This window comes from Doryrhamphus excisus, linkage group LG17 (genome assembly GCF_037039965.1).
Source record: "Doryrhamphus excisus strain RoL-2023G ecotype Guam linkage group LG17, RoL_Dexc_Guam_v1.1, whole genome shotgun sequence".
Lineage (NCBI taxonomy): Eukaryota > Metazoa > Chordata > Actinopteri > Syngnathiformes > Syngnathidae > Doryrhamphus > Doryrhamphus excisus.
In genome coordinates, this window is record NC_136373.1 from 15,444,712 (window position 1) to 15,469,833 (window position 25,122).

The 25,122-nt window shown below is 40.0% G+C and overlaps 1 protein-coding gene across 3 annotated transcripts; it reads left to right on the top strand.

The window, feature by feature from the left end:
• The first annotated feature begins 647 nt into the window (after positions 1 to 647).
• On the top strand, positions 648 to 21,004 carry skap2 (src kinase associated phosphoprotein 2). 3 transcript variants are annotated; one of them, XR_009131754.2, is made up of 13 exons: positions 648 to 790; positions 1,055 to 1,160; positions 1,268 to 1,293; positions 1,774 to 1,881; positions 3,786 to 3,866; positions 5,491 to 5,574; positions 5,661 to 5,785; positions 6,037 to 6,100; positions 6,186 to 6,308; positions 7,745 to 7,854; positions 13,106 to 13,213; positions 20,166 to 20,226; positions 20,322 to 21,004. XR_009131754.2 is itself a non-coding variant. In XM_058083532.2 (12 exons), exons 1-11 carry the CDS (start codon positions 751 to 753, stop codon positions 13,196 to 13,198), a joined length of 960 nt encoding a protein of 319 aa, XP_057939515.2. In that variant the 5' UTR covers positions 648 to 750; the 3' UTR covers positions 13,199 to 13,213; positions 20,322 to 21,004. The 3 variants fall into 3 exon arrangements, 2 of the variants coding, with proteins under 2 accessions (XP_057939515.2, XP_057939514.2); XM_058083532.2 differs by lacking the exon at positions 20,166 to 20,226; XM_058083531.2 differs by lacking the exons at positions 20,166 to 20,226; positions 20,322 to 21,004 and having other exon boundaries at positions 13,106 to 13,406.
• Positions 21,005 to 25,122: the final 4,118 nt, after the last annotated feature.

Below are 25,122 nucleotides of genomic sequence, written 5' to 3' on the forward strand. Positions count from 1 at the left end.
TCTGCTGTTGTTTTTTTAATTTCAATTTCCAACTATTTCAACTTTATTTTTGTGACATTATTCCCCAAATATTTTGACTTTATTAATTATTATCTTTATTTATTTTTATTAAATTTTTATCTTATATTAAATTTTTTATTGAATTTTATTTAATTATTATCTTTTACATTATTCTTGATTATTCATTTTTCTTGTAATGGCAGCCTTTAGTTTTGCTTTCTTGTTAAATTGTATTCTTACAATAAAAACGACAAAAAATATGTCAAATGGCCCTCGGGCCACACTTTGGACACCCCTGGGTTAGAATGTCTTCTTCACAGGTAGGAAATCCAGGTTCGCGTCACCCTTTGGAACATCTATATGTAGTTTTGTTGGTGATAACTGTAGATTTGACAGATTCTGTGTGAATAGATTGGATTTATAATGTTTACATACTGTAATTAAAATTCCCATGACCCCCTTTCAATATTATGTGTGACACAATGTGCAATGCATACACTAGATATGAGCAAGAATGAATGTAAAATATGACGATGGTATTGTGCCGCATGACTTTATTAGTGCGTCAAGCCCCATTAAAACATCAAGCCGTCAGCAGCTGTCTCATATATCCTAAGCATGCATACAAAGGTCCACTAGTAAATAATCACAGAATTAACTTCCGCGTCTCTGTGCGCGCGAGGCTGCCGCTACTTCCGCATCACGTGATTACTCTCCTCTCTGGACTGTGCTTGCCTGAACAAAATAGCCATGCGAGCTCTTCCCGACGAATTAACTACACTTCTGTCAGGTAAAACATTCTTTTAAACTACTTAACTATCCATAGTTGTTGTCTTTGTGACCCGGGGCTCAGACGCAGTCTTTTTTTTCGGACTACAGTTCGAAAAAGAGGAAGGAAAGAACCGACTGTTACTTTTAAGGTCCACGTACTTACATACACCTGCGTTTATTAGCATTGTTTATATTTCCTGTGTAAAATCAACCATTTACAAGGCGTGAAATGACACTTACTACCACTAATTATGTACTATTTTATTTCTATTTTTATTTTCAGACCTGGAGGCTTTCCTCTGTGATGGCCTGAAAGGTGAAATTCTGAGCAAGAAGGCTAAAGATAAGAGAGAAGCCTTCATTAAACGGATTAAAGAGGTTAAATTGGGGTATGCTAGCTATCAGTCCATTCGCTGATCTCCCTGTCAATCAACTTATTTTTAGCCTCAGTTATCATCTGTCTGATACTAATAGAGATCTACCCTCTCCAAAACAGATTCCCACATGATTTCAAGGATAAAAGTGAGTTTGAACATTTGTGCTCCAAATATCAAGAAATGATGTTCACACATTACATTTTTCTTCCACATTTGTCACTATATCCACTTATAATAATGATAATGTCAATAATACATGTTTGTCAATGTAAAAACATCCTCTGTTACATGTTGTCCTGCAATAAATAGGAAGTGTGTATATGTAAATGCAGCTTCTGTTGTGCTATCTATCACAGGGTAGTTCAACTGGTGGCCCACGAGCCAAAAATTGGCCTTTGAATGCCACCAGATTGCACATTTTGCAGCAGATTCCTAAAAACAACAGAGTACTCTTGTCTTGCAAAGGATGCCTTACTATCGTTTTTGCAGTAGTACCTTAAAAACCAAAACACTCTTGTCATATAAAGGATGTGTATACAGGATGTTTGACCAGTGTTACCATATTGATTTCGTTTTACTACTGCTTTAGGTCTATCTTAGTTGTTGTACATCGCTCTCCCAACAGGCGGAGATGACACAGGTGACGACGAGGACGAGGTGGACAGCAGCAACAACAACGATGGAGGCTCCCTGCAGTCTGAGCGCACAGACAGGGAAGAAGAGACGTCTGAGGGTAAACAAGCTGTAAAATGTCATTTCATGGAGTTTTCCTTTTTAAACAAAGAGTGACTCGGTGTGTCGTTGTGAAAGAGACATTCCGATTGTAACTTAGCAACACACATTGGGAGCGTCGCCGCTATTCCCCCGTCACCCGTTTTTACTGCACAAGTGTGTTTTATGGTTCAGAGATACTCTGACGTACTTTTCACAAAGTCTCCGAAAAATGAGCTGCACCTAAAAACAAAAGTATTAATGTTAAATTATGTTAATTAATATGGTTGGAGGGTGTAGTGTGAGGTAGATGTTATTGTCCCTTTAGGCTGCCGTCACAATATCATACAGACATAAAAATATAAAAGGCAGCACATTGCAAGCAAATAAAGCAAGAGAGTACACATCTGGTATAGCAATTATATAGCCGTGCATTAAAAAGAGCATCAATTTTACTTAGGAAAGTAAAATTTTAGAATTACACATAAAATTTATCCTGCTTTACATCAAAAGTAGTTTCGGAATTATCAAGTTATCATAAAGTGAAATCAGCAGTGGGTCGTACATTTAGTACCCGAGCCTTCATGGGGACTTAGTCCACTTTTAATACCATCAATCTCACATCTTAATTATACAATATAATATACAAAAATGCAATATAACAAGGTGTGGCAATTTTGAGAGGCATTTTGCGTATATTTGGAAATGGATACCGTTATTGAATAAAACCAAAACCAGTTAAATCTTTATCTTTGACTATGTTGTTGCGACACATCTGATTAACTGATTAATCTGATTAGCAAGGAAGCTGCCTGAAAATTTGTAAATGTATCTCTCGAGCATTCATTCATTCATTTTCAACCGCTTATCCTCACGATGGTCGCAAGGGGTGCTGGAGACTATCCCAGCTGTCTTCGGGCGAGAGGCCCATTCACACTCACATTCATACCTATGGACAATTTGGAGTCGCTAATTAACCTAGCATGTTTTTGGAATGTGGGAGGAAACCGGAGTACCCGGGAAAAAAAACACACATGCACAGGGAGAACATGCAAACTCCACACAGAGATGGCCGAGGGTGGAATCGAACTGGAATCTGCACGCTAACCACTCGATTATTTGTCATACATATACAGATTCAGATACAATGCTATGTTATGTTATTGTGGGCCAGCAATGTGGCCCTGTGAGGCCAATCTGAAATCTAAAAAAAACGCCCCTTTTTGCTAATATAATTTACTGTATGTCACACATAAGGCCCTGGGCAAAATACATTGACACGGCAACACATCTGATTGGACAAAAACTATACATTGTAAATGTAGGTCAGTGTTTCAAATGGTGTTCAGGCCGGCAGAGAAGGCCTTGCTGAAAGTAAAATCACCGCTGAGTAAAGAAAAGTAAGAGCGAGACACATTCATTCATAAGTCCAGAATATCTTTGTAATACTTTACCAATGAAAACAAAATGACAAAAAAAAAATCTTTCATGATGGGATTAATATGGTTTTCTAATGCTTTCCTTATTTAGCCAGGAGATGAGAAAAATAATACAGACTTACACACTTGGTTGATATAGCGTACTTGTGCTTAATGTTGTGGCTGGTGAGTGTACGGGCCGATATATTCCCATGTCAGGGAAGTCAAAGTAAAGCGGTGATTTGAGGTTGTGGGGGTTTACGGCCTGTAAGCAGCTGCCAATTTTATGGCGTCTCTTTCACACAAAGCAACTTTGACACAGCATTGAAGTTGCACAGGGCCGGGACGTCGGTGCACACGCCGCAACTTTTTCACAACCGTCATCTGGCTGAATGTTATGTCAGAACTCATTTGTCTGATTTTTTTCATGTGAAAACTCATAACACGTTGAACAGCAGCACGTTTGTGTTTTTGTACAAGGCACTAATTTCCCATAATGCTCTTTCAGGATGTCATCAGTCTCCACCGGTGGCGGCGCAAGACCTGCAGTCTGTCCTTATGTCAGGATACCTTGAGAAACGCAGGAAGGGTGTGTGGTCTCTAATAGGATACACATGGTACTTGTAAAATGTAGTGATGTCCAAGAAGACCCGTATCAGAAAATCTGTTCTTAATTTGCATGCTTAATTTTGGTTAAGACTGTCAGAGAAGTATTCACTTAACAATGTGTTGTCTGCCTTTACAATAAGGTACACAAAAGTACAGTAGTGACTGAGGAACTAATTAGTAGAGTGGATACTGAGGAACTAAGGAATATACATTTACAGTAGTTACTGGGGAACTAATGAACTGAGAAACTAATGAGTAGAGTAGTTACTGAGGAACTAAGACACATAAAGTTAGAGTAGTTACAGAGGAACCAATATGGTACTAAGGTAGATATAGAGTAGTTACTGAGGAACTAATGAAGTAATGAGTAACGAATGACTAAGGCACATACATTTAGAGTAGTTACAGAGGAACCAATATGGTACTAAGGTAGATATAGAGTAGTTACTGAGGAACTAATGAAGTAATGAGTAACTAATGACTAAGCCACATACATTTAGAGTAGTTACAGAGGAACTAATGAACTGAGGAACTAATGAGTGGAGTAGTTACTGAGGAACTAAGGCACATAAAGTTAGAGTAGCTACTGAGGAACTAATGGGGTATTAAGGTAGATAAATATAGAGTAGTTACTGAGGCACTAATGACTAAGGCACATACGTACTGAGGAATTAAGGCACATAACGTTAGAGTAGTTACCGAGGAACTAATGGGGTACTAAGGTAGATACATATAGAGTAGTTACTGAGGAACTAATGTGGTACTCGGGTAGATAAATATAGAGTAGTTACTGAGGAACTAATGTGGTACTCGGGTGGATAAATATAGAGTAGTTACTGAGGAACTAATAGAATACTAAGGTAGATAAATATAGAGTAGTTACTGAGGAACTAATGAAGTAATTAGGAACTAAGGTAGTCAATTTAGAGTAGTTACTGAGGAACTAACGGGGTACTCGGGTAGATAAATATAGACTAGTTACTGAGGAACTATTGGAATACTAAGGTAGATAAATATAGAGTAGTTACTGAGGAATTAATGAAGTAATTAGGAACTAAGGTAGATACATTTAGAGTGGTTACTGAGGAACTAATGATGTAATGAGGAACTAATGAGTAGTTACTGAGGAACTAATGACTAAGGCGCAAAAAATTTGTGTAGTTACTGAGGAACTAATGAACTGTGGAACTAATGAGTAGAGTAGGTACTGGGGAACTAAGGCACATAAATCTAGAGTAGTTACTGAGGAAGTAATGACTAATGCACATACATTTAGAGTAGTTACTGAGGAACTACTGAAGAACTAATAAGTAGAGTAGTTACTAAGGAACCAATGAGTAGTGTTTAGGGTTAGGTAGGTTCTGTCCACTTTAACTATTGTAATTACTGTAAATGTCACCCAATGTATTTATTATTCTGACTGTACTCTGCAGTGATCCAATACCGAGAGGTGTTTTAATAGAAGGTCATCAAAATGTCAGACAGGCCACCTCTTGTGTTGGAATTTTTCCTTAGATTTCACTTTCACTTTTCATTCACTTACACTTTTTCACCAGACAAAGTCTGTATGTTGTTTGAAGTTTGATGTTTCTTCTCCTCAACAGACCACAGTTTTTTCGGTCAGGAGTGGCAGAAGAGATGGTGCGCCCTAAGCTATCGCACCTTCTACTATTATGGCCACGAGAAAGGTATTGGTGTTTTTTTTTTCCCCCCACACTTTTGTCCAATTAAGAGCGACGCTGATGTTGACAGTGACATTGTTACCGTGTGACAGACAAGCAGCAGAAAGGTGAGTTCAGCATCGATGGCTACAATGTCAAAATGAACAACGGCTTGCGCAAAGACTCCAAGAAGGACTTCTGTTTTGAAATCTCAGCTCCGGACAAGCGAGACTATCAGGTATGTTTGACGTGCTTTTGTTTTTGGCAATATGGCGAACTTGGCAAAATGTGTGTTTTTCTTTGGAAAATATGTGTACATATTTGACACTGCTGCCTTTTCAATGTCAGCCTGTCAAGCATATTTAATTTTTTTTTTTTACCTTGCTTGTGGAACATTTTTCAGATTCATAAATGCAATATTTGTTTATGTTAATTGATACATGAATAATTTAGCTGTGGCTGTCCTATTCATATCTGTTCTTTCAATAGTTCTGTGCGTCATCAGCCAAAGAGGCAAAAGAGTGGGTCAAATGCATAGACCTCATTTTAAAAGGTTTGGATTATTAGAAGAACTTTATTAATAAGCAGAATTCACATTGGATCCAAATTTAAGTCTGATTATTTTAACGTGTGTGCAGACATGTCTGGTATCATCCAAGAAGAGGAGGAGGAAGAATATGATGTGGAAAAGGATGAGGAACAACTCATGTATGATGATGTTGGACTTGCACCTGATACAGATATCTATGAGGTGCTCCCAGGTATAAATACACACACAAAGATAGTATAACACTTTCTAAAGTATAGTACTAATAGTGGCTAGTATTTGCTATAATTAGGGAAGTGTATGCTTGTAGCTGTTTGGCCGGGGGTGGAGTAGATAACACAGACAGGCAGGAAACCCAAGGAAACATTGCTGGAAGAGGCGGCAGAGTCCGGAAGATCTAGAAAGCTTTCTGTGCGGGTTATTGTGTGTCGCTGCTCTATACTGTAGATGTCCATTGTCCCAAAAAGGAGTATAATAGGTCTCCTTTAAGCAGCAGAAGAAGAGTTACGCCGCCATGTCTCATTATCATGTGTTTATGAGCGAGGATGGACAAATGTATTTGTTGCGGGCTGCTTGAAATTCATTCATTCATTTTCTACCGCTTATCCTCACGAGAGTCGCGGAGGGGGTGCTGGAGCCTATCCCAGCTGTCTTCGGGGCGAGACTGGTGGCCAGCCAATCACAGGGCACATATAGACAAACAACCATTCACACTCACATTCATACCTATGGACAATTTGGAGTCGCTAATTAACCTAGCATGTTTTTGGAATGTGGGAGAAAACCCACGCATGCACGGGGAGAACATGCAAACTCCACACAGAGATAACCGAGGGTGGAATTGAACTATGAGGTCTGCACGCTAACCACTCAACCGCCGTGCAGCCCGCCTTTTCATTTCGAATAAAAATTTAAATTCTACTTTCTCTTCCAACAGCAGTGCAGATTCCTCACATAAAAGAAATAATTCCAATAGCTCCGATTTCTTTTCCCGCTCATGCCAGAACGTGCGGCCCACATTTTGAGCCCCAAATAATGTAAAAATCTGTATAAGCAAAAATAAAAACAGATCAGATATCAGATCACAATTTTTTCGGGCAGGAGTGGCAGAAGAGATGGTGCGCCCTAAGCTATCGCACCTTCTACTATTATGGCCACGAGAAAGGTATTGGTGTTTTTCAGCGACACACAATAACCCGCACAGAAAGCTTTCTAGATCTTCCAGCAATGTTTCCTGCCTGTCTGTGTAATTTACTCCACCCCCGGCCAAACAGCTACAAGCATACACTTCCCTTTTTCAGATAAAAACAGATATTACATCTCCAATTGTTAATACACTCCTCATGATTTAACTAGCCACTGCTCTGTATTAAACATAAAATGCAATACAGTTAGAAACCAAGAAAACAGTGCCGCCTAGTGGCCCCTGTACTAATGCAGTCACCCTGCATCAACACTTTTCGTAATTGACCACAAAGTGCAAGAAAGAAGAAGTGACATTTGCAGGGGAAGTTCCTAACGTGTGCAACGAATAGAAGTGAATGTGAAACTATAAATAGATTACGGCAATGTTAACCAAATTCCTTGAAGTAAATCAGATAGATTTACTGTCCAAATAAAACACCTCCTATGTTATCACGCTTTGTACAGATGCAAACACAGACTACCAGAACTACTACCAAGGCTTATGGGACTGTGTAGGCGACCACCCGGATGAACTGTCCTTCAAGCGCGGGGACACCATTTATATACTGAGCAAGGTAATCGCAACCTACTTTGTTTTATAAAAAGAGAATGTCGATATTTTTTTTTTAAATGCACAAACTCAACAGCAATGCAAGCTGTTGAGTGAGGACCACCTAAAGGGAGTTATTCCGAGGTCCTTGGAGGAACAGGCTGTTCGTATCCTTTACTGGCAGCACCTGGCCCAGCGCCTGGAGCTGCATGGCTGAAGGCTGGCTCGAGGCCGACTGGGCTCGAGTCTGCCTCTGGCTCTCTGATGGGGGATTAAATGTGTCACGACGGAAACCGTTTTAGTGCTGTTGGCTCGCCGCGTCGTTCCATCACGTCCATGTGGGGCGTCTCGCCGTGCTTCCGCCGCCTCCGCCGCCGCCGCCGTCTTCCAGCCCACACACCTATCAGACGTCTCCCTCACCTCGCCAAATAGGAATGTGTGTTCTCAGGAAACCCAGGCTCAGTCCGACACGCTATTCAGAGAGGGGCGAGGACGTGTAGTGGACGTCCAATTTCCGAGACTTGTCAGCTACACTGAGGGGACCTTCTTTGCTTTAATTATACAACCAAACAGGGGTGTTTTGTTCATAACCAGTCCATGTGAAAAAAGGACTTGGACCTGCTCATGCTACATTCAACACACTCATACTCCTGCACATTGCAGGACGAATGTGGAAAGTCAGGGATATGTTTGCACGTCAGTGGTTTGAGTTAAGCGTGTGAAATGTGCACCGCAGAGACGGGGATGGATCTTTGAGACATGTTGTCAACCACACTGGCTGACAACACGCCAGGGTCCTTTTCATAGTCTAGTCTGCCATCTAGTGGCGTTCACATGCAATCATTTAAAAAAAGAGATGCCAGGATAGTGAAATAGTTCATCAACAAAGTTTTTAATTAAATAATAACCTAAATCAATATCAAAATACACATGTGCAGTCTAATTAAGTCAGACAATAATAATAAATTTAGCCTTTACAGAGATAATAATGCTGAGTTTTGATGACACTGCTGAGAGGTATTAATGTCAGGATTGGTTTATCAAACTCAATTTACTTGGGGGGCCACTGGAGCTCAGGTCTGGGCGAGACTGGGCCGCATCAGGTTTTCCAAAAAAAAAACAAAAAACGCATTTATTAAAAACAGAAAAATGAATAAACTTTTTCTAAAAGAAAAGCTCTGATAAAACATTCCACTGTTCTCAAATATCTTAATTTTTATTTTTCTGCACAAAATAAGATGAAAAATAAACAAACAAATCAAGAATAAAGAAAATCAATCCATCAGTAATAAATAAATATAATAATAATAATAATAAAACGGCAAATAATAAAAACTTAAGAAACCACATATAGTTGGTGGGTAGGCAAATTATTTTTTCAAATTAAAATTAACAAAGCATTATTATTATTATAGTCTACATCTATACTTTTTTTATTTACATATTTCGCAACTGCAGGGTCTTGAGACACATGCTAACTCGCAAACTAGAGAGCTAGCCACCTAAACGGTAGCCTCCAAGTTATTTCCTTTAAACTTAAAAAGCCAAAAACTTACCACTTCCACACGGATAGGGAGGATAACTATTAACAGTTATTTAACCTTTAACATGAACATTAATCAAACGTAATATTTTTTTCTGGGTACATGATACCATACAGCATCCATATCAAACTTGCGCGGGGCCGCACTAACATTAAACTTTCATATCAAGGCGGGGGCCTCAAACTAGTGTCCTGCGGGCCACAGGTTGTTTGAGACCCCTGGTTTATTATTTGTGGTTGTAGTTTGCAGTGGTGTACTGTACGCAGGCGCACTGCATCGAAATGACCGATTTACCCTCATGTTCATAAAGGTAGGAGCTCCGTTGTATACCCCAATAATAATTACAGAGACTTATAAATTATATAACAATATATAGTGTAACATTTTTTGTAAATGATGCTTTTTTTTAATTCAAAATGAAGCACATCAAAACCTTACATAAGTGTTACTTTTGTTGCTCTACGGCAGTGTGAATCATTTCCGCCGATCAAGTCATTGAAGAATGCCCATTTCAGTGGTGTGAAGCAGCAAAACGAGACAAAGCAGACAGACGTTCCACTGCTCAATGGCCAAATGCTTGTTTATGACTCCTCTCTTTGTGTGTGGGGAAAAAAAAAGGGCCAAGAATCAAGTTGCCCTTTCACTCGGACTACGAGCGCCATTAGCTGGAACCTTGGTGTTGGGGGTTGCGGCCCGCTGCGAGGGCAATGACCATAAAACCTGTCTGGGCTGCAGCAGGAGGGACAGCCGACTCCTTGCTTCACTAACCACTCCCTCCTCCTCCCTTTTTCGTCCCTCCCCCATTCCACAGCTCAGAAATAGCTGTAGTGTTACAGCTGCGGGACACCCCCCTTTTACCCCCCCAGTCGGCCCTGAGTGTTGATTATAGGGCCCGAGGAGTGCAGGGCGGGGGTGCTTTGTCCAGATATGCTGCACCGACCCGCCTCCCCCCCTTCCCTCCTCCCCGGTTCAAGTCACAGCACATAAAACTAATGGAGAAAAGTAACGTCTCACTTCCTTTAAGTGGCTGGAATGGTTGATAAAATGTAAACACTGTCCCAACATAATGCTTCTTAGCGCGGGGTGTTACCATGACTTATATTCATCTCCCCGCTTAACACATGTTGTACAATTGCTGCTAGTAAACACATTGTTTCTCTTGATGGAGGTATTAAAGCGACAGGGCAGCGTTACTTGCTGACCGAGGCTACTGTGTGCTAAAGTGTGTGTAGTCAGTAAAGGGTGCCATTAGTTCCGTGCAGCTGTGTGTGTGTATGTGTGTGTGTGTTTGTGCTCTTGTGTTGTGTCCCACACCCACTCAAGAACAACTTATTTGTCAGCCAGAACTGCACAATGAGGTGTTGCCTTTTTTCAAAGGCTGGCGGCAGGAAGTTGTGTTGTGTATGCACACACACACACACACAGGTCTGTTATTACAAAGAAGCATGTGATATCATGTGACAGGCTTATTTAGTGGATGTGGCATTGAGCGGTGTTTCATTTGCAAGTGGTACAGGAAATGGATGGAAAAAAGAACGACAAATAGCCTTTTCCCGCAGAAATTGGGACTGAATACTAAGAGATGCTGTCATGGAGTAAAACTGTAGTTGACGCCTGCAATGCTTCTTATTGCATCACCGCAATTCCTAGTTACCGTGCCCCCTTATTGGGTGTGAGATGACACGCTTTCTGGTAAAAACATGACATACTTTTCATGTCCTTGCAGGAAAAAAATCCCATAATTTTGGATAGCGAGCAAAAACACAGGAAAAATAGTCATAAAATGTTTTGTTTCTTGGACTCAACCACTACATTGGTGTGACTGCTTGATTGTCAGCAGTAAGTGGACACAGATGCGTGTTTTTTTTAAACACTGTGCAGGTTCCTGCTCCTCACTTGATTCATGTCCCGTGAAGACTTTGATGTGAGGTCATGCTCTTGGTCAAAGAGAGAGTCTTACACGTCTCCTCAGTGTCCTAACATTTTTGCATCGCTTACAGCCACTCTGAGAGGAGCTTTAACTTTACTCTGTTGTGATTTATACTTGATGGTTTGGATGTGTACGCAATCGGGCAGTGAGGAGGAAACGTGAAGTTGATGATGAATGAGCAGAAAACATTGCAATGTGCTATTAAAAATGATCAAATACAGTGGAATCTTTAAGGTGGAACTGCAATCTGTTCAGGGACGCTGGTTAATCACAGATTTGTTGCATTTGGAAGCATTTCTTCCTCATAGGAAATAATAGCGTTAAAAAGGATCAGTTCCAGTGTCAAACTGTCTCGTCATAATATTTTTATTAACTGCTCAGGCAGTATTTAACATTGAAATTAATATTTAACAACTCACCCTAGCATTATATTAGGAGGCGGGGGCGGCCCCAAATCCCCCCCCCCTCCCAAGAAGGTCAAGTTATTTTGATTTTTATTTTGTTTTGTTAGAACCGACTAGAATTACACGATAGAAGTACTGTAGACTTAGACAGTACACTGTTATTTGAATTTGCAGGTTGCCTGGCAACCTTATCAGACACCCTTGATTGACACGAGCTTGGGGCAGTTAAATGCTACCACAGTCTGACACGCCGATCCACTGAGGAGAGAGTAACACGTTACATTTGTGGGCGGGACTCAAGCATAGCATAACCTAATAGGGACTTCCTAGTTCAGGTCTTCCTGGTTCAAACTTTGAGAGCAGAGGTCTGGTATGCTTTACTTTGTTCCTCACAAAGATTGAAAAGACAGAACTGTGTGTCAAAAAATATTTGTGTCAAAGTGAAACAAAAAGCTGGTTTTCTCCCTTTTCTAGTAGGGAACTGATATTTCCCTGAAACTTACCTTTTTGTTCTTCTGCTGATTACTGAAGAACTGAAAAAGGTAGACGAAAAGACGAAAGCGAGGTGGGGCTGCGCAGACCTCACAGCTAGGAGAACAGAGTTCAATCCCACTCTCGGCCATCTCTGTGTGGAGTTTGCATGTTCTCCCTGTGCATGCGTGGGTTTTCTCCGGGTACTCCGGTTTCCTCCCACTATTCCAAAAACATGCTAGGTTAATTGGCGACTCCAAATTGTCCATAGGTATGAATGTGAGTGTGAATGGTTGTTTGTCTATATGTGCCCTGTGATTGGCTGGTGACTGTTGCTTTTTATTATGAATGTGGATTGGAGATTGCAGGTGCAGGCAATCACTGCTACTGTAGTATAAATGATTTCAATCTCTTCTCATGTTCTTTACTTCATACCTTGTTGAGGTTTGTCCTTCTTTTGGATTAAGTGCAAACAAGTCCAAAAAAAAGCCAAACACATGCAAGTTAATCCTTTGAGGCTCAAGGAACTAAGCTCTCCTAACGTCTAGTCTGGCGTCACGCATGACAACGGCTCCAATTCCGAAGTTTTGTGTTATTTGATAGGCATATCCGTCCTAACAATTATTGGTAGAATTCCAAATTGTTTGACCTTAGGCCTTGAACTGGAGAACGGGGTGTCTAAAGTGCGGAGTGCGGGCCATTTGCCGCCCATGACTGCTCTTTTATTGGCCCTCACAAAAAAAAATGGGGAAAAAAGAGCAGCATGTTAGAATAAAGTCAAAATATGAATATACACATTTTTAACATTAAGACAAAAAATGTTACAAGTATAAAGTCAGAATACTATGAAGAAAATTGTTTTTTTTCTTGGCCTCTTTCCATCATACATCACCCTCAATGATTTTTTTTGCATCTGTCTTTCTCCAGGCATACCAGAACTATGGTTGGTGGGTCGGAGAGAAGAATGGAAATATCGGAATTGTGCCCAAAGACTACCTGCTGGAGCTCTATGCTTTATAAATGCATTCTATAATGGTAATAATCATTTTTTTCCACCGTTTGTTCAGTTCAAAAACATACTCATTAGCGACCTGACATGCGTTCCTTCTCATACTATCCACCATGGATTGAATTTGTGTTTAAAAATAAATATGTCGTTTGCATTATATATAAAATGAAGCCACAAGGTGGTAATAGTAAATGTCATGTCGCTGACATACATAAGTAACCTTTGCCCTTTTTTTTATCTAGCAGTCGAACACAATAGTACAATTGTCAATATCAGATGTTTTGAGTCAGTTTTCCGATACATTTGAATGTCTTATTGGTAAAAAAAAAAAATGATTCAATTCATGTGGTCAGCACTTTCAAAGGGGTCTGAGCGTATTTTATAATGCCTGTGAGACTTTGCCGGGCAGAGGATCACAGATGGTTGGCTGGGCTCTGTGCCTGAGGTGCACTAATAAGGCAGACAGCCACTCTGATAGCACAGATCCTTATCGCCCTCCGAGGGGCCGTTTGACAGCAGGCGAGGCAGCGTTTGCTCGGTGCGCGCTCTGCCGAGGTTACACACACACTGTACGTATCGTTTTACAGCCTTTCTCGGCTCAAATACCAAAGTTATACCACAGTGTTCTGGCAGGCAAAAGAAGCCCGCTCAAGGTTTTCTCAAGGTTGTGACACACGGCGGGAAGGAAAATGGACGTATTGTTCCTTCTTTTTTTTTTTTTTTTTTTTTTTGCGCCAGCATCTGGGGTTTGTGCCTCATGAGTGATGAGAGAGTCTTGTGTCCTCTGGGTGACATTCAAAGGCGACATAAATCCTGCTCTTTACAGTATGGCACAAGGCCGTAAAGCCTCTCTGCTAATTGGAGATCTAATGAATTACCATAATTAGTTATTGAATATGCTGCGTTGGATGACGACAGCAAATGCTTTGTTTTTAGGGCAGGAAATGGCCGCATCATTCGGTGACATATGTGTGACAACAATATGTCATCCAATCATTTTACATTTTATCTTTTGAGACTAACATTCCAGCAACAATGTGTCTACACAATCCTCCATTCACTGTCCGAGTATAGGCTAGGTAGCCAAAGGCAAGCAAGGCTAAATATTGCCTTACATTTTTATGTGACAATAATGGATTTCCTTAATGGATGTCAACTGTAGCCCCCATCCGTTTAGATGTAGACTGCCATATTCTGGGGATATACAGGTCCTTTTATTGCGATTTAACATGAAGATAAAAATGTTTCCCAGATAAATGCCAACCCACCATTAATCCACAGACCACTAAATTACACTAATGATACCACAATATCGCCATTTAATACTTGGAACCGCTAAGTTGCTCCGAGATAGACTACAATATGTCCAGAGTACTAGATAAACAAGCTTTACGGAGTAAGATGACTGAAGTATGAATTCATTTTTTCAAGCTAAGATGCTAAAGCTAATAGTAGTAGTATTGCTTTGGTAAAGTTTATATCACTGTCAAAAATAACATGGCTGAAATGTTAAACACATTTAACTAACTTTAAGCTAAGATGCTAATGCTAGTGTAGTATTACTTTTGTAAAGTTTCTATCACTGTCAAAAATAACATGGCTGAAATGTTAAACATATTTCACTAACTTTAAGCTAAGATGCTAATGCTAGTAGTATCACTTTTGTAATGTGTCTATCACCATCAAAAATAACGTGGCTTAAATGTTAAACACATTTCACTAACTTGAAGCTAAGATGCTAATGCTAGGGTTGTATGACTTTTGTCAAGTGTCTATCACCATCAAAAATAACATGGCTTAAATGTTAAACACATTTCACTAACTTGAAGCTAAGATGCTAATGCTAGGGTTGTATGACTTTTGTCAAGTGTCTATCACCATCAAAAATAACATGGCTTAAATGTTAAACATATTTCACTAACTTTAAGCTAAGATGCTAATGCTAGTGTAGTATTGCTTTGGTAAAATTTCTATCACTAGGCTCAAATACATTTAACTGACTTTAAGCTAACATGCTAATGCCAGCATATTTCTTTTAAAACTGTTGAATGCCCCTTAAAGCTGACATACTTATTTATTTTTCTATGAAAAATATAGTGTATATGAATGAGAAAATGTGAAACACTTTAGAATAACCTAAAGCTAACATGCTAATGCTAGCTTAATGTGTTAGCTGTTTTTTGCCATCAAAAATATGATATGACTTAAATATGACATACATATATGTGTCACAAATTATATTTAAATAATGTAAGGCAATCATGCTAATGCAAAAACAATAATTGCCATAGATTTTAATTTCATATAACAATATTTTTAGATACTCAAATGCCGTCAATTTAAATAATATTATATAAATTATAAATAATGTAGCATTCTATTTATTCTTCAGTATGTTGGCCGGCCATGTTTGTGCAGGAGGTTCTCTGCAGGGGTTTGCCCAGTAGTGGATTATCGTGTTACAGTAAAATAAGACCTTTGAGACGACTTCCACATAGCGATACGTGCTCACCATAGTCTAGGAATGTCTCGTCTATGCATCCTCATGTCCTATTATAAACCCCAGAGCCTTGCGCTTAAGTCTGAAGTCTTGATGTACGCCACGACGGAGACTTCATCTTGATCAAGCTGTCAGCTGTTCGTGCTGTACTTTCACCAGGTCGTTGTGACATAGATCAGCACGCGGCGTCGTGGAGAGTTTCTGTCAGGAATAGCACAGCCTTATTTATGTGCCATCGCCTGGGATTTCACAGCAAATGTATTATTGCCTCTCCAACTTGGCCTTTTGTCAGCATTCCATTAAAGCCTTCCTTGCTGCTCCACATCCTTAAATGTCCACGTAGGCCATTTTCAAAAGCAAGTCCATCTTAATTGAGGTCATCTCACGTTAATGTAACTCACAGAAGATGACAAATAAAGGTTTGGGTTACAAAGTTGGCTGATGACACCGTGTGTAGGTAGAATTAAAACCCTATTATGTAATGATCTGAGTCATATATACTGTAGTGGTCTACAATATAATGTACAATGTATGTGGTACAGTGATGTTCTGGTCGGATTTCCGTGCTTAGGAAAGTAGTCAGGCTAGTTGCTGGAGACAGTTGGCTTCTCGAAATAATATACGTTAAAAGCATCGTAAATTTGCATCACAAAATTGCCGACTGGAAAAAAATCAGACTTATTATGCCCTTTTGTATTGAGTTGTGGACTCCTATAGAGCAGCTACACACAAAAGCTTTCCAGATCTTCCAGAATCTGCACCTTTTCTATCATTTTCCAGAACTGGTTGTATCTAGGCTGCACGGCTTGTCGAGTGGTTAGCGCGCAGACCTCACAGCTAGGAGACCCGAGTTCAATTCCACCCTCGGCCATCTCTGTGTGACGTTTACATGTTCTCCCTGTGCATGCGTGGGTTTTCTCCGGGTACTCCGGTTTCCACCGACATTCCAAAAACATGCTAGGTTAATTGGCGACTCGAAATTGTCCATAGGTATGAATGTGAGTGTGAATGGTTGTTTGCCTATATGTGCTCTGTGATTGGCTGCATTACTTTAACAATAGGATTAGCATATTCTATAGTAGCTAGGGACCTAGCTTTACTGACTTACAAATGTTGTATTATGAATTAATGAATATCGATATAGTTGTTTAGATTTGTCGCAAAAGCAAAAAATATTTGTGTCAAAGTGAAACAAGCCGGTTTTCTCTCTTTTCTAGTAGGGAACTGATATTTCCCTGAAACGTAGCTTTTTGTTCTTCTGCTGATTACTAAAGAACGGCAAAAAGTAGACACTAACTTGTTTTTTTTTCTGATGAAAGGCAGGTGGGGCTGCACGGTGGGCGAGTGGTTAGCACGCAGACCTCACAGCTAGGAGAACCGAGTTCAATCCCACCCTCGGCCATCTCTGTGTGGAGTTTGCATGTTCTCCGGGCACTCCGGTTTCCTCCCACATTCCAAAAACATGCTAGGTTAATTATCGACTCCAAATTGTCCATAGGTATGAATGTGAGTGTGAATGGTTGTTTGTCTATATGTGCTCTGTGATTGGCTGCATTACTTTAACAATAGGATTAGCATATTCTATAGTAGCTAGGGACCTAGCTTTACTGACTTACAAATGTTGTATTATCGTGTTAAACGATGCCAAAGTTTCAGATAATAAGGCCTGAAAAAAGTTTAGCATGGCTCTGAACGCTCGGTTTCAGAGAGTTTTTTCTAAAACTGACTCTCTGTGATGTCACAATGAGAGAGACGTCCTTATAAGGGCGTGCACCCCGTGACCAATCACATAGGAGTGAGCGTGCCTGGAGTCGGACAATGGTTGTTTGTCTATATATGCCCTGTGATTGGCTGGCCACCAGTTCAGGGTGACCGAAGACAGCTGGGATAGGCTCCAGCACCCCCTGTGACCCTTGTGAGGATAAGTGGCAGAAAATGAATGAATGAATGAATGAATGAATAAGCATTGTGTTAGCATATCTTACACCTATTCAGCTTATGTTAGAACTTGCCTTCCAAGATGACGTAATGTCTGTTTTGGTCAAGTAGTTTGTAAAATAAATTACCCGCAAAAAATGCAACTTATACTCCAGTGCGACTTATAGTCCAGAAAATACGGTAACCGCAAAAAAAAAAAAAATCAAAGCAAGCAATTGGTGATGGTTGATGCGCTCTCATTTGTGTTCAAATTCTGATTCGGCCAACCTTTTTTAGAGGTTCGACTGTACTGTTTGTCCCTGTCAGGTTGTCATGCTCAGTTGAGCTATGTGCTGACGTGCCGCGACGGATAAATCAGTCTTATCGGCGTGACAGGTGTTTGTCCACCTGCTATAAACATCTCCCACGCCTGGCCCCCCCCCGCTCCATCTCCTAGCTGTTATTTACTGGGCTCCAGCCTCCATATTTTGGCTGTGTTTACTCTCTGCCTGGGGCTCTAATATGAGGTCAGAGCTCTGATTTACTCTACTAGTTAGTGAGCTGAGTAACGACCCCCCGAGCCGGATAGTTTACAGTGTGTGGCCGAGGCCGGTGATGCGGCGGATGCTCGAAGTGTAATTACACGCCGGTGGGCACGGTGCGAGCTTACACCTCACTGCAGCTGACCGCCCTGCCACTCTCCGACACTCTAAACACTCCATTCTTTTCTTTCCTCCTCCTTACTCCTTACTCCACTACATAGTGACACCTCCCCCTGCTTGTGGTGACCTCACATTCCAGGTGAAGTCCCATTTCAATGTCAGATCTTTATATAGACGCGGCCTACAACGGAGCAAGGGAAGGTATACGGGATCGAGTTGCAAGGCCCGCTAAAAAGCAGATTGCCGCCATTAATCTCATTTAGTGTTCGCTTTGGTATGTATGCAAACACGGTGGTGCCCCGGGTTTAATTTAGTGCGCCGCTTACACATGGAGGTTCACGCAGTGACCCCGCATGTATGACTAGAAGATTCAATACATAACTTTAAACCAGCACCACACAGGCTCATATGTATAAAGATGGATGACAAGGAGCAGGGCCGTGTCATGGGCCCCCCCTCCACCGACAATGGTTCTCAACTGGTTTAGCTGCAGGACTCACCATTGACAAGGAGTGACTGGGGAGTTGAATCAGCGCAACCTGGATGAGTCCAGTCCATATTTAAATATACAAATATTTAAATATGCAAATATAACTTAGCAGGTAAGCTTCATAATAATAACATCCAGGCTCATTTCTTTCCATAGACCATAACCCTGGCCTGGGCAAACTGGGAATGGAACCGACATGTCCTCTTTCTCATCATACCTCAGAGTCTTAATTCTGGGCGTAATTAACCCCATTTAACACATCATAAGCTGCAGCACGGGACGCTATCCCAATCTCTACGGACACGCTGTTCTCCCGCAGATATCTGCAGCTGTGTGTCTCGCCATTTCCTGCCCCACGAACAACATGTTAAGTCAGAGGTATCCAAAGTGTGGCACGGGAGCCATTTTCAGCCCTGTATTTTTTTTTATTACATTCTACAAATGTAATTTCGCAACAAAACTAAAAAACAGCAATAGAGGAAAATGAAAAATTGTGTAAGAATAAAGTCAAAATATTAAATGAAAAAACTTGTAATATAACAGATTTTTTAAAAATAATTTTCAAAGAATAATGTCATAATATGAGGGAAAATAAAGACATTTTAGTAGCATAATGTTAAAGCATTAAAGAAATATACTATTTTTTGTTGTTTTTTGTTGTTTAAGTTGTAATATTAAAAATAAAACAACAAATAAAGGTGGTGGAAAAAGTTCCAATTTTAAAAGAATATAGTCCAAATTTTATTTGAACAGAGAAAGAAAATTTACAAGATGTAAAAAAACAGCTGTAACTTTACAAGAATAAAGTCAAAATAAGAGAAAAAGTTGTATACTAAAGCAATAAATGAGTGGAATTTACGGTTACACTTATAATATAAAGAAAAATGATATAATTTAAGCAACATAGAGTTTAAATATGAAATAATGTGTTTTTAAGTTGTAATATTATGAGACACAAAACAAAATAGCATCAAGTATGAGCTTATGTAAAGCTTATGATGCTCATTTTGGGCCCTTTGTATTGAGTCGAGGACTCCTATAGAGCAGCTACACACAATAACCCGCACAGAAAGCTTCTTAGATCTTCCAGAAGCTGCACCTATTCCAGCTGTGTTTCCTTGGGAAATACAGGAACACCAGAAAAGGATGGATCGTGGTTAAGGGGGGGTCTCTTTATGCTCTAGTAAGATTCCAATGTTCCCAGTTCGTCCAGAGTAAACTCGATTTTCCAGAAGAGTCTTGTTTGTCGTTCAGCATCACGGTACAGTACAAACATGTGGAATGGAATGTGATGCAGGCCCATTAAGTTTCCATTACTGATAATCCTGTGAATTTAGGATGGTCATTAGGTCATGTGTGTTGCATGAAGAGCAGGTGGGTAATGGCAGTAATTTGTGGTTATGCGGAAGGTGGCATGATGAATGGGCTCTGGCGAAGACAAGCTGAGCTGGCCACTGGATCTACTGCAGAGTAAGGAGAATTTAGGCTCACCATAAAAGATTTCTCCTTGCCCCTTATTTCACTCGGACATTTTTATGTTTTTTTTATTTTCTACCTCATTGCAGCCGTGAGCCGCTTTTCTGATTTACGCACGTTGGCAGCCGAGCGCCGAGGCCTCCAGAGACGGTGCCCTCTCACACCTCCATCCTCCGCTCGCCATTCTGCAGCTTCGCCCGTCCTCTCGTTGTCTCAACATTTACTGAAGTGGGTCCGACCCCAAAGAGCTCCACCTCTATCCTCGTTCCTCATCTCTAACAAGACATTAGCCGAGAGGCGGTGTTATTCACAGCGAGAGGGGATGTTCCCCTGTGTCAAGACACAAATAAGGATGAATAGAAGCCGTCACAGACACTGATGCTATTTTACAATGCTCATGTTTCATAGCACGGCTTCAAGTGCTGTTTGTACCGTTTTATTGCACTGCCAACGCTGAGAGATGAGCATTCACGCTAATGCTATTCTTCTCTTTGTCTATTCTTATACCCAATAAATGACAGGAATAGAAATTAGTTTAGACCTTGAGCAATGACTTAAGATGGCTTTTATTTCATCCAAAGGAAGCATAATAAAAAAAAAGTTTTGCAATCACTCAGAATGCAAATGGTATGGCCCGTCTCCATGAACCAGGAAGTAGCTTGTGAACTAACATGGATAAATATTTTTGTTATAAAATTATGTTATGTTATATTTTCTTGTTATTTGAGTCTTAATAAATCAGTTTCCACCCACAACAAAACCCTAAATGGTCTGTTCCTAATCGTCCCCTGTGAACCAGGAAGTAGCCTGCTAGCTAACATACAGATGGAGAAACAAGTAAAAATACGCTTACTGCATTTAATAATCTTTTATACTTCCGTCTTACTTTAGCTTATACTTATATGTTGTAATATTATGAGTTACAATTTACCTGTTCCTCTGACTTAAAAATGGTACACTCCTGTCCTGACACCTTGCATCGTTCTCAAAACAGGAAGTAGCTTGCTAGCTAACAACTAGACAGGCAAACAAACACAAATATTACACTTTTAACACATTTTCTTTTTAAGGTTGGATTTATTTTCATATTTTACCATTTGAATTGCAATAAAACCATTCCCGCTTGTCTTTTGTTTTTTTTACATTCCAAACAAGAAGTCATGAAAATGTTTGTTCGACCGTCCTTGAACGCACCACTGCCCGTAAGATAACTTCCTCCCAAGCTGAACACATACTTCCATACTGGATTTTTACGTTTTTTATTTCCCTTCATATTTGGTCTCAAAGGCTGATACTATGTGGGAATGCATGAAGGTAAGATTGGTTAACAATATTGAATGCTAATGTGCATATTTGTTGGTGTACAACCTGAAGTTAGTTCATGCTAGCACACTTTTCACCAATCACATCAAACAGCCACGTAATGATCTTCTTTCTGAAAAACAAACTCCAGGCTCGACTTGGCCGTATTCATTTAGAATGATATAGATCACCCATAGACTTAGATATACGCCGCATGGAGTGGGTTTGTCCACTACTGCGATACGTCAACATCGCCGCCATATTAGATATGCCCAGGCTGCGCTGTATGTGAGTCAATATACTTACTTTCATAAAGCGCCTTTATACAAAGAAATTTTATTTCTCTCGTTTATACATTCACACAAGCACTAATATACTTGGGAAACAGACACAGGCAAAAACAGTTACAAGAACATTGTTTTTGGTGTGTTAGTATTCATTTAAGCAGCCTTGACACATCCAATATGGCGACCTTCCAGGAACCAGGAAGTGGTTTGCTAGCACACCCGGACAAACCAAAACAAATGCAGAGCTGTATGATATTTCTTAACTTTTGTTCACAACTTTGTTGAACACATTTGTGTTCATTGAATTGAAGTCCAATTCAAGCGTATTAAAGTAGCATAATAACTTTTTGTCCAATTTCCGACTAAAGACGTCGCTACACATTGCTAGCTTGCATGGAACACTAATATCTATCTCTCTGGACTGCCTTGTCATGCCGATTTTGCGGCCCGCTGCAAGTCAAAGGTCAGCTTTGGCATGAAAAGCGAGATAGCGTGGAAAAAATACTGGCGAGAGGAGGCGAGTATAATTAACAATTTAATTAATCCAAGGCTTCCACACCATTTAGCTTGCTCCCGTGGTCCGTCCCGCTTGAATGAGGCTGTACGGCTGTATAACAAAGCAACACATCAGTTTCGCTAGCCTTGGCCATTATCGTTTTTCGACCGCTATAGCGGTCTCATCCTCGCAACGTTCCTTCACTCTCATCACCTATCAATTGGCACATATCGACTGTTTCCACAGAGTTTCAGTCACAGAGATTTAGTACGGCAATTCTTGCCGAACTTCTATTGCTACTAATGGCTTCTGTATAATGTGGCACTTAAAATGCATGAGCAGCCACTGATTTATCTGTAATTTGCCTCCGGTGGAGCGCATCTCCCTCAGTACTTCCATTTGTTCTTGGAGATTTTTTTTTTTTACGTTTTTGAGTTTGAACACACAACATAAAAATGGCTTTTGGCCTTGATAGAAGTTAGACAGGCAGCAAATGACAGACTTGAGGTTTGAGCCGCCAAGCCCTAAGAGATGTGCGGTTTCGCTCTGAGGCAGATGGACCCCCACTTCCCCCAAAGGTTCCATTCACCTTTTGTTTTTTCTTTGCTGTAAACCCATGAGCATGTTAATTACCGTTTACAGAGCTGCAGTGATAAAAATATGATTTTTTATATCCTGTTTGAATAGTTGCAGTCTTCGCCAGCTGCAGTGACATTGAGCTCCCGCCCACCTTGACCTCACAAGAGAGCGGGAGGGCCGGGGAGCGGGGCGGGGGTCACGCAACATGAAGCAAGGAGCTGTTAGCAGATCGATGTGATGGGTTTAAAGGTGTCTGTGTTGTCATGGCAGCGGGCTAAGCCACCTCAGCTCAAGGTTAACAGCCGAGGGGGCGGGGGCCACTGTCGTAGACCATTAAAGGAAGTGGTCGATGCAGCCGGACAGGTCAGACTGACACCGGTAACGTTTTAATCGTGGCGACTTTAAGTAAAGAAACAAGCTTTTAATGCTGCAGAGATTTATAGGCTGTTGCCGAGCTATATGTGGCGAACTATAGAGTCATCTTTGCGTGATTTACTTAACCTAACCTTACGTTATGTTTTTAATTGCTGGCTACAAAGTGCGATATGATGACAACGTGAAAGAAACGTGACACCACAATGCATTAGCACTACCGTCTTTTAAGAATATATATGGCCTTTCAACAGCCATGAAATTCCAATCAAAAACGATACAATAATAATTCTTATTCTTATATTGTTGTTCTTTTAACCTCAGGTCAAATTATGGACCTAATTATGCATTTTTAGCAACTTATAGTCCAGAAAATACGGTAATTAGGTAGAAAAAAACATACATAAGCCGCACTAGAGTATAAGTCGCATTTTTTTGCAGGTAATTTATTTTAACTACTTGACCAAAACAGACATTACGTCCTCTTGGAAGGCAAGTTCTAACATTAATAAAAGAAAAGAGAACAGGCTGAATAGGTGTAAGATATGCTAACACAATGGTTATTAGCTACACAAAAAATAAACATGAACAGAAAAGGTGTCCGGTGTTTATGTAACATAAACACTTTTTTCATTTATAAGTCGCAGGAACAGCCAACCTATGAAAAAAAGTGCGACTTATAGTCCGGAAAATACGGTATATTATTTTATATTATTTTAGCTTTATGGAACCCATTATGTCATTGTATGGTCATATCACCTTGTACTTTGGTATGTGAGAAAAAATAAATAAATAAACTACAATTTTTTTTAAATTATACAGTAAAGTCTTGTTATATCGATATTTTCGGGAGTCAGAAAAAATATCGATATAACCGGACTATCGATATGTCCGATCTTTAAGCTTTAAGCTGCTTTTGTATCGATATAAGCAGACCAAATTGGCTGGCGGGAGATGAAAAGGGCATCGTAGTAACCGGATTATCGTAATAACCGGGTATCGTACTAACCGGAACTAATTATATCATAAAAGACTAGAAATTTGCCGGGAAATGAAAATAGTATCGTGATAAGCAGTACTATCGATATAACCGATATCAATATAACGAGACTTTACTGTATTAGGAAAGCAGGAAGTGAACAAATGTAACAGTTACTGATTGTAAAAGTACCAAATGGAGGTGTAGGATTTAATAAGCTTTGCTTCTTCCTACTCCTTTCAACAGCCTTGAAATTCCAATCAAAAACAATACAATAATAATTCTTATTCCTATGTTGTTGTTCTTTTAACCTCAGGTCAAATTATGGACCTAGCCTGACCAGGCCTAATCATGCATTTTTAGCGACTTATACTCCGGAGCGACTTACGGTTATGTCATTGTATGGTCATATCACCTTGTACTTCGGTATGTGACAAAAAATAAATAAATAAACTACAAAAAAATACAATAAAAAAAAAATTATATTAGGAAAGCAGGAAGTGAACAAATGTAACAGGTACTGATTGTAAAAGTGGAGGGGTAGAATTTAATAAGCTTTGCTTCTTCCTACTCCTTTGTGGAACTGTGAACTGATTATGTGATGCATTCAATTGTAATCTGATGCATGTTCAAATGAAATAAAACCATTACTATTTATTATAATACCAATATACAGTACACATTGAATTAGAACAGTATATCTAACAGAAAGAATCGTTATCATAAGAGCATGAAATGAATTTAATACACATTGTGACACGTACATACAAGTAACACTTCCCTTCACATATCAAACATCAACATAAGTGGATGCTTGAAGACACTTTACACCCGCACATCCTTCGCCCCAATTTGAGTTTTTGAGGTGACGATGC